Consider the following 11,185-nt stretch of genomic DNA (forward strand, 5'->3'; position numbering starts at 1 on the left):
ATATATATATATATATATATATATATATATATATATATATATGTGTGTGTGTGTGTGTGTGTGTGTGTGGGTGTGGGTGGGTGGGTGGGTGTTTTTGTGGATTTGTTCACGTTTGTATGGTTAGCATATACGCCTTAGGCACGGGAGACAATGGTTCGATTTCCGCTGGGAGCTTATGTAGTTGTTATACAACTTTAAACTGTAGACCCATGTCTCAAATGCGCACACATATAAAGGCTTTTCAGGCTATGCCTTTGTTACACTTATGTTCTTACTTGGCAGCCGTCGAAAATTTCGGAATACAGAGTCCCGTAGACCGAAAAGTAAGAAGCATGGGTACAGTATAAAACTGCTATGGAGAAAGCTTTTTAGGTTATGTTAATCCTTATATATAATGTACCTAGCTTGGCCAAGTTAGAATGGAGGAAATGCAATCACCTTCAATACTCTGATAATAGAAAATATTCTCCAGGTATCATCACCCTCCTCTCCTGCAGAATGAAAGCCCTGACGGAAACGCAATATCATTTACATATCACCACAACCATATTTTGTGTAATATAACAAACAGTGGCAGTTAGAATCCAGTGGTTTTTTTTTTCAGAAATCCTTCCGAGGGTTAGATTCCATCTCCCCCTCCCCCCAAGGACTAAAATAAATAAACATTGGGATTACTTGTTATTTTTGTACAAGGGACGCAATTAAAGTCCCAGTTCAGCACATTGACACTTAGACTTTGATCCTGGAAGAAAACCTGTTAGTATTGTCTCTTGGTTTCTCATGTGGTCACACATACATAAAGTACAAGAGTGTAGAACTTCATATGACATCGTTAACGGATTTTTTTCTGAAATCAGGAATTGTTATACGGACAAAATAAAAGGATGGAACATGTTTAGAGAATTTGCACGTGACATCCAACTATAGTTCTCAACAAATGTGTTACAGATGAAAATATCTGTATTGACTCTATTTTCTGGTACTTACGTTTTATTTATTTATGTTCCTCAAATTCATTGGGAAGCAAGTAAAAACTGTGCCTGTGTGCGTGATAAAACGCAAATGTACCGTATAATCAAGGGATTTTTTTTTTACTTTCTTAAAATAAAAACTACAATTTTAGTCCATCTCATATCTGCTAACAAAAGTAGGTAGCGGACCAAAGATAGATACTGTTTATTAAAGGTCGTTAACAGCAGGGATTAGGGTTTCAGCACATGGCGGAAACAAACGTAATAGTTTCGCAATTCAAGCTTATAATGCAATACTAAACACGTATTTACTTACTTTGTAGTTCCTTAATTAGCTACTATAATGAAAATTTTGCCTACTCATACTCATTTATCGTGAAACTTCAGATTTCTCTGACACTACCAAAACTTGCAAGTCACTCAAATCACAATGCCTACTGATTCTCAGCCCCCAAAATGTGTAGGATTATTTCTAATATCAGCGCCTTTTCTTAATCGGAATAAGTAATGTGCCCAGCACAACACTTGGCTGTTTACGCTTCACAGAGACTGGGGCGCCGGATTAGGGATAGGGGGTATTTTATTTTAACTGAATCATATATTATGAGAATAATGTAAAAGTATTTCTTTGATACATAATAAAATACTATCAGCTAAAAGCACAAACTATATTTCATAAACATGATAGTAAACAGTTTCTATTCATTTTTAATATCTGTTTTAACTTTTTTCATTAAACATTAGATAAAACATTCTGAAAATAATTCTAAAATACTGTATGAAAATATTTTATTTAACCCTAGGAAGTCCAAGGGAGGGGGCTTCTCGAACCCACTCGTTTGTATTTCTTGAGAAAACCCCGCCGTTGTCTTGGTGAAAATATTGAGAATTTTATTTATTGTGTATTATTACTTCTTTGATAAATCCACATCATTAATGTGCATTTTTATTTAGTAACTTGTAAGTTAAAAATTATTTCTAAGTAGTGGGCTCATCGAACCCCCTGCTTGGACTTCCATGTGACATAATTTCTACAAGTATATTTCCTGAAAAACTCCGTCGTAAATCTTGATTAAAATATTGAGAATTTTATTTGTTGTCTATTATTACTTCTTTGATAAATCCACATCATTAGTGTGCGTTATTATTTAGTAACTTGTAAATTAAAAATTATTTCTAAGTAGTGGGCTCATCGAACCCCCTCCTTGGACTTCCATGTGACATATTTTCTACAAGTATATTTCTTGAATTTAGATTTTTTCGTTTGTGTTTAACAAGGATTGTGTTCTTATGTTGGGAAACAACATATCAGCCACGAGTAAGTTCTGAATGCTTATTCTATATTCATTTGTTTTTAGATGGCATTATGTGAATGATAGTATGTTATACTATGGGCTCGAGGAGCCTCCCCTTTGACCTACTTGAGACAAAAAACATTCTTGGACTTCCTAGGCTTAAGTTACAGGAGAAGGTAACAAAAACATTTCCATACAAAATTAATAGGTGTTTTAAAAATATTTCTGGAAAATATTTCTCATATTACGAACGAATTATTTTTAAAATATTCGATACATTTTTAAAATTATATTTCATACGTTTCCCGTAACAATAGAAAAGACTGCAAGTAACACGTTGGACAACATTTGTAAAATCTATGGAATATATTTCCTATTTTTTTATATCATGTATGTAAAACATTTTCAGTATTACTTTGAAAACATTTTCTCTCTCAACATTGAAAACATATTACAATACATTCAACACAATAGTAGAATTTGTGAAAATTTTCCCTAGATTATTTTCCTTCTAACGTTCTAAAAAATGTACTTATTGTACTTCATAAAATGTTTTCCAAACATTTTAAAAAAAATATTTCCGGTAAATATTTGGGATATTTCTCAGATGTAACAAGGAATATATTTTCTCCAGTAACGGAAGAGTATATTCTGAAAACAATGAAAACTATTTCTATAATATATAAGAAAATGTTGTTAACTAAAAACACAAAATATTTTCTAAAACATAACGGAAAACATTTTCTATTCATTTTTAATAGGTTTTCTTTTCCCTGTTTTAAAGTTTTATATTCAAAATTCGATAAAATATTCTGGAAATAAGACTAAAATATTGTACGAAAATATTCCGTTTAAGTTATAACAGAAGGTTACCAAAATACCTTTGTTAAAATTAAGTAAACCTTTTTAAAACATTTCTGAAAAATATTTCTTATATTACGAAAGAATTTATTTTTAGAACATTCTAAACGTTTTAAAAATATATGTTCAATATATTTTCTTGTAAAAATAGAAAATATTTCAAATAACCTATTAGAAAACATTTTTCAAATATATGGAATATATTTCCTTTCATTGTTTCCCATATCATATATTGAAAACATTTTTATTATCATTTCGAAAATATTTTCCTTCTCAACAGTGAAAACATATTCGATTATATCCAATAAAATATTTTTAATACGTTTTGTGAATATTTTCCTGGATATACTTTCCGGCTAACATTCTCAAACTGTACTTTCGGTAATTTCTAAAATGTTTTCTAAACATTTTGGGGAAAATATTTTCCGGAAATATTCGGTATACATTAGGGAAATCAGCATGGAAATCTCCAGAGAAGGAAAACCTTTTGGAAACCAAGGAAAATATTTTCTTTTGGTTGAGAAAATATTCCTTGCTGTGTGGGTGCCGTAGCGTTGGCTACCATGGTTATGGTACGACTTTTTTCGAATGAATAGGAACGAAGTTACCAGGGCTTGAAAATTTGATTGTTTTTAAAAGGCTTATTTCGAAAAAATCCTAGATAAGTATCATGTCTAGTTACATGTATGATTTGCAATAAACGTACAAATTATTTTACCGTTTACAGCATTTCGATATCTCAAACCGTACCGGCGACATGATAAACATTGATGAAGTTCGCAACATTGTTCAAAGTGGCGTATTTATGAAAAATATTTAAAATGATTGTTGCTTTCTTTCCGTTTTACAGCATTATAGCAAAAGCTTTTAGTAGTTGTAATTACAACAAATTCTCGCAAAGTGATGCAAACTTCAACTTTGCAAGTTTGGATGTTTGGGATACTATAACATCCTTAGTTTGCAACACTCAGTAATAAATATATTTCGACAGTACTTTGTAGCTATCTCAAAAACAAAACACAACTTTTTGAAACGATTTTTTTAATTCTCCTGTAAAGTTGTATTTTTCTGAGATACGATGTAGCTGTAAAGTACTCGATTTTAAGTTTTCGTTTGACATGTTGAAATACGTAATATGTAATAATCTGACGTAGTGCCATTTGGAAAAATCATAACTGTATATTGAGTTGGCAACACTGTTAAGTGTTTGTGTTTAATATTTGCGAAGATGTCAACCTGCTTATAGTGGCTTCGTACAAAGTTTCGCTTTTTCTCTCTTTTGGTTTCTGCGTTATAGCGGGTGATCAAGATAAATTGTTCACCTTATATATATTGTAGTAATTTATAAATACTAAAAAATTAGTTCTTAAATTTAATTTTATTTTTCTTTTCATTTTATTTGTTTTTTAAAAGTGGAAATATGATGAATGGAAATATGGAATTCAATCATAAATTTTTATTATAAACATTGAATATAATATTAGAGCACAAATGTGTATAATAATGGTTAGAATTGAATTCAGTGTTATACTTTTGCTAATGTTCTTCTTTTCCATTTTTTTTTTGCTTGCGAAAGAAGAACATTAGTAATGGTTGTGTTAATTTTATCCCTCTCAGCACAAAGTTTATTTCACTATTCATGTTGTATTTCGCCCAATTTATTTATATAAATGTAAAGTTCTCACAATTAGGAAAATTCTGCGTTTTTATGTCATATTACTGATTTATATTGTCTTAGAAAGTATTATTATTGTATTAACTATTATTGTTGTTAAGTTTCTTGATGTAATGAGTTTATGTTTTATAATAAATGGTTGTTGGTCTCTGCACACTAGTTTCTGTTTCAGAATCCCCAAAACAAATTTTATTCCTGAATAACTAACGAAATGTTAAACTTAAGGACGCGGAAATTTTTATGTGAATTTAAATTAAAAATGAAAATCACTGAGGAAGGCAATTTTTATTTTAAAAATAATAAATGTGTGTCAGTTTCGGTAAACAACTGACAATATTGGCTTCATCAGACACTGTAAAAACGAGATAGAGTTGCATCTAAATATAACAGGATCCCAGAAGATTGTTCTGAACGCTGATCGGCTGATTAAATCAGATTCAGCCAATCATAAAAGTTTACAAAAATGAAGCTAAACACCTGACGAACAGTGGAGCAAGTTAATGGAAAGACTTGATATGTAGCTTAGTTTTCCACTAGACCAGGGAGGGAAATGGATTTGCGGTGTTTAGTTTCATTTTTGTCAACTTTTGTTATGACTGGCTGAATTTATTTTGACCAGCCAATCAGCGTTCAGAACCATTTTCTGGGATCCTGGGGCAAGTTAATGGAAAGACTTGATTTGTAGCTTAGTTTTCCACTAGACCAGGGAGGGAAATGGATTTGCGGTGTTTAGTTTTATTTTTGTCAACTTTTGTTATGATTGGCTGAATCTACTGTGACCAGCCAATCAGCGTTCAGAACCATTTTCTGGGATCCTGTTATATTTAGATGCAACTCTCTCTCTCTCTTGTGTTTACAATGTCTGATGAAGCCAATGCATTCACTTAGTGGCGAAACTGTCACACAGTTATTAGTTTAAAAAAAAATGTTGCTTTGCTCAGAGATTTGTATTTTTAGTGTAAGTTATTTAAGATAGCAAAGCTAGTATGTATCAGTTATTTATGTGAATACACAATAAAGTAAATGATTATTTCAATTTTATACTTTATGTATTATACACTGCTATTGTTTTGGCACAAAACTGATGATACAGGAAGAAATCGAATATGACATCTTGAAAACCTCATAAAAACCAAGCAGTGACACCCATCAAAGAGCCACATTTTGATAAGAAAGACATAGTCAAGACATTTTGACTATTTTGTGCTTGTAGTTCTGTACTACAAACATGGCATACTTTCCCATAATATTATTAATTCCTTTTTCTGTTTTAAAAAAAAGAAAATCGTACGCGATGGCTCTCAATATTAGTTCCAAATGTATATTGCGAATGCAGAGGGCGATATTTAATTAGTCAGTACTACTATAAAGTGAATTATAATAATACTAAATAAGTAGTACAAACTCTAATTTTGGAAAGCAAACTAAAGAGACGACCATACAAATTTCAGAATAATAGTCCCTGAACACTGGCAAAATCACAATTACACATTAATTAGAGCAGTGCTCATCTTGCCTAATGGACATAGAGATTCCTTACCAAACTACTTCACATTGGACTGATTCTCTGGATGGAATTGTGGCTCGTTCTGACTTCTACAACTATTACAACAGTTTAATCCAAATTTGACACATACAATTCTAGAGAAATGACCAAACTTAATTATGAAACTAGCCACCACGCTGATTATAATACAAGAACGAAATAGAGAAATAGAATTTACTTCGCCTAATAGACGTATCACCGAACTGGCAATTATACTTTTAGCCAAATCATCTACTTTCATATCCCAATTTCTTATAAATTTCGGTTACTTGCTTAATATTTCACTTTAAATATAATGTCTGACTTAACTCTACTTTCTTACCTTTATTCGCTTGCATAACAAATTACATTAATCACCCTCCTACTTTCTTCTCTTTTTAATTATTATAGAGAGAATTATACTCACAAATGTGTCTTCTTTTAACACACGGAAATAAAAGGCAACACGAGGCATTCAATGAATCGCGAACAGACAAGCTCGTCCGGCGAAAGAGGAGCAACATTTTACTCCGTTGCACTAGTATTCAGCAACCAACCTCACATGTGGCTATTCAACACGCGAGTGGTCCATCTTTCGGAGAACCCGAAAGGAGGAAAGAGGAAAACATTGTTGCCTGTTGGAAATTCTTAATAGCGAAAGTCCACAAGTTCGTACTACCTTTAATTACAAACTTGTTTTGTTTATTAAATAATAATTATTTTTCTTATTTCCTTTAATTTAGGATGTGCCTCTTACATGCGTTTTTAATATATATTTCTTTTTTGTTTTGAATGAAAGACGACCAGTGATCTTCGTCCGATTCAGCGATTCAGGGCCGGCTTTTGTTACACCTACCATCTCTTCTTGGGTTTTCCCCTCTTCCTTTGCATGTACTTCCAGTTTTTCAATCCTATTTCCCACATAGTCTTCGTTTATTAGTTGTGCATATCCAACCTATCTCTGCTTGCATTCTTAATTTTTCTTTATTAATTTTTTTTAATACAGTACACTTCCATTATAACATTTTAATCTCTGCCCTTTCCATCTTCTCTTCCTGGTATTTGGATTCTCCAGGTTTCACTTCTTTACATCATGACCTGTCTTATTACCGATTTATATATGAGACTTCTTAAACTGCAACTTGCGTTTTTGTTGTACAGCATCCCACTATCTTTATCCAGTTTAACGAACCAAATAGTATTATGTGTTGGGTTTCTGCACAGACTTCTCTATCTTAAAGAAGTTTCGAGGTTTTATGTAGTCTTCCCTTTTGTAGTTATTGGGAGCTTCCGTCTACTTTGTTGAATGCTACGACCAGTATCTATATCAATCTTTTGAAATAGATCTACTATCAGATAGAGAGAGCTCATGACGTGGCGAGGATCACTGTACAACAGAGTCGAATTACTACCTTTGAGAATAAAACGTTAAATACAGTAGAAATTAACAACAGGCTGACCTAAAGGAATATACAAGAGTGAATCACATGTCTTGTAATATTTCCACAACCCAAATAAGAGACATATGTATACGCAATGATCAATTGTGAGTACCAGGTCAAACTGGCCGAAGGGAAACTGTAGGAAACGGACTATTTAACAGGGAGGCCGCTACTCGGTCAATATTTTCAGTTCGTTTTAGCGGGTGCTCATCATGATCTGATACCTGAACTGTTACTATATAAATTTTGTCTTGGGGATTAACATGGAGCCAGCAACCACAAAAATTGTCTTGTGAAAGGGAGGAAGATGTACTGAGCCACAACATCCTGTTAGTTTCAGAAATTTTGTGCAGGTTGTAAAAATGTCAAAGATCAGCCAAGGTCAGATCGACTCAAGGTTCTGAGGCCATTGTGAAAATCCATCCACTAGTACACGACAATTGCCAATTGAACTTTGCATGTGCTAGTCTACTGTAGTGTATCACATTCGTAAACTAGGGAGAACCTGCCGCATTGTATTACATAACTTGACTCCAGTCAGTACTGTTTTCACCCCGTGCTGGTTGGGGAAGCATCCTTTATTTCAGAGGAGAGAAAATGTGTGGCGACAACTGATGCAAGATGCTCGATGCGAGTTGTTTGAAACAGCATGTCACAAGCGACGAAGTTTCCAAAATCCGAATATGCAAACACAGTGGTTAAACAAGGTCGAATTTCCAGAGCCGGTTGTTAAACGGACCATTCACAGTATAAATTCATGCTCTATGTGTAATGGAACTGCGAGGGGTCAATTCACTTTGAGTTCGTTTCTAATGATCACGTCATTTATACCGATATTTATTTCGAATGGTTACAGTAGAGGACACTGCACTACGCCAAAAAATTCTGCTTGGCTAACGAAAGCGCGTTGCGCTACAAGAGGATACAACTAAATAAACTCGACTCAATAAACGAAAAAAAAACTTGATAGCATTACAAGATTCCACACGCGTCTTGGACCTTTCTCATCGTTACTATCTGCCTCAGTCAATAGCGCACTTCCTGTTATCACAATACTTCATCAATTAACAGGAAGTGGAAACATTAGTGACTGGCCTTTTTGCTCTCAGGACAAAACGTGGTATTGACGTGAAATCGAGGAGCTATCAGGAAGGAGGCTCCAGTCCAACATACGGGGTTACACTCTGAATGCTAGCCTGCTTTCATTGAACTGTGATAAATACAGGTATGTTGCGTACCAGAATATGGCGAGACATGGCTCATTTTTTCAAAAAATCACTATCAGAAAGATCCGGATGTACACTCTGTAGATATAATCTGATTATCATAGACGGCAGAAGGCATTAGTAGTAGTGCCAGAAGCAGAAAGTATATGTGTTAGGGAATGCTAAAAAATAATGTCATAATGTTGTTTATTAATATAACAAGTGGTAAGAATTGTTAAACGGAGACGAATGGAAAAATCAATGAAATTAAAGATAACTATAATTTTATTATTATATGATTTGATTATATGTGGTAAGTTTTACACCCACATGATAAGTGTTGTGCGAAGTGTTTGGATACAGTAATGAAGGTACAGTGTCGTATAGCATTGAGGTGCTTCAGAAAAAAAATCAGACGTGCATTTATATATTAACGTTATTGGTGTTAATATATATTGATTACTTTTTATTAAATATTAGTACATGCTATTCTGGGGAACGTATGCAACAAAATTTTGAGACATTAATATACCACACGTTACAAGCGAACGAAAGTTGCATATGAGTGTTTTCCACGGTCAGTATCAAATTGAGTTGGACTGTTGTAGTCAAGAACGAGCATCGTATTGTCTTCAAAGATTTCATTTACCTCACAGTCACAATCGTACTTGCGAATGGAATCTTACTGAATGAGTTACGGATGTACGAGGGAGGATCAAAGGAAAACCTTAAAAGTACAATAAATGTTAGAATTTAACAATGAAAAGGAAATCTTACCTCTTATTTTTCAACGTAGTCCCCTTGATGTTCAATGCAAGTATTCCACCGTTTGGGAAGTGCATCGATACCTCGGTGGAAGAATTCACTTGATCGAGATTGTAGCCACTCGTGCACCGCATTTTTCACCTCTTCATCAATATTGAAATGTTTGCCGCCCATCGCTTCTTTGAGTGGTCCAAGCAAATAAAAGTCACTGGGGGCAAGATCTGGTGAATAAGGTGGATGAATGAGACACTCAAATTTGATGTCATTGATAGTCTCAACGGTCTAATGGGCAGTATGCTGTCGGTCGTTCTCATGCTGTAGGAGTACTAAGGATCAAAGTTCTCGCCGTTTATGCCTGATTGCAGGGCGAAGTTGATTTTTCAGTATATTTGAATACGAGGCACTGGTTACTGTCATTTCTTTTTCCATGTACTGTTCCAAAATTATTCCATGAGAATCCCAGAAGAGAGTGAGCATGACCTTTCGTGCTCATGGTTGAGTGCGGAGTTTTTTTGGTTTCGGCGAAGAGCTATGCCACCATTTCTTGCTCGCTTTCTTGGTTTCTGGTTGATGATAGTGAACCCAGGTCTCATCGCCTGTAACAATCCTGTCCAGAAAAGCATCACCCTCGGCGTTGACACGACGCAAAAGTTCTTCACAGGCGTCGACGCGACGATCTTTCAATTCAGCAGTCAACTAACGTGGGACCCATCTTGCTGATACCTTATTGAAATGCAGAATATTACGAACAACGTGTTGAGCTGAACCAAAGCTAATCTTCATTTTTGTTGCGATTTCTTTCGGAGTAATACGCCTGTTGTCCTTTACAAGCTGTTCCACTAGCGCAACTATGCGGTGAGCCTGTCCCGGTCGAGGAGCATCCTCCACAGATGTTAAGCCACTTTTAAACCTCCTACACCACTCGTATACTTGCTGCAGGGACAAACACGAATCACCATACTTTGCTGCCATCCTGCGATGAATTTCAATTGGTTTCACACCTTCACTATTCAAAAACCGGATCATCAAACGCTGTTCTAATGCGGTGCATGTGGACAGTGGGGCAGTCATCTTGAAACTGTTCCTGTGATAGCGCTTGTTTGACAAAACTCTTCTGCCATCTACTGAAGAAAGAGAATACTGTTAGAAGCAATATTGCCAACCTTCAAAGCAATAGCACATTTTAAATTTATAATAAACTTTTAAGGTTTTCATTTGATCCTCCCTTGTAGATATGTCTGTGACGATCTGAATTACTTGATCAAATTGACTTTCAACCTTCACCTGCCGTAAAGGTTTCAGAACGAGAATTATACATACAGCAAATCTGGGTGGAGCGAGAGTAACTGAATTCCGCCGCAGCTCCTTGCAAAACCTCAAATGAGAATAATAAATAGACTGACGGCGATACCACTAGCAACTAATATATGTGCTTATTTACCTAAT

At 34.5% G+C, this 11,185-nt stretch overlaps 1 protein-coding gene across 1 annotated transcript; it reads right to left on the reverse strand.

Annotated features, from left to right (window-relative positions):
- Positions 1-10,435: 10,435 nt before the first annotated feature.
- LOC145675393 (protein GVQW3-like) lies at positions 10,436-10,810 on the reverse strand. The gene has a single exon (XM_081745796.1). It carries the CDS (start codon positions 10,808-10,810, stop codon positions 10,436-10,438), a length of 375 nt encoding a protein of 124 aa, XP_081601922.1.
- Between the last annotated feature and the right edge of the window lie 375 nt (positions 10,811-11,185).

This window comes from Thermobia domestica, chromosome 18 (genome assembly GCF_964235325.1).
Source record: "Thermobia domestica chromosome 18, izTheDome1.hap1.1, whole genome shotgun sequence".
Lineage (NCBI taxonomy): Eukaryota > Metazoa > Arthropoda > Insecta > Zygentoma > Lepismatidae > Thermobia > Thermobia domestica.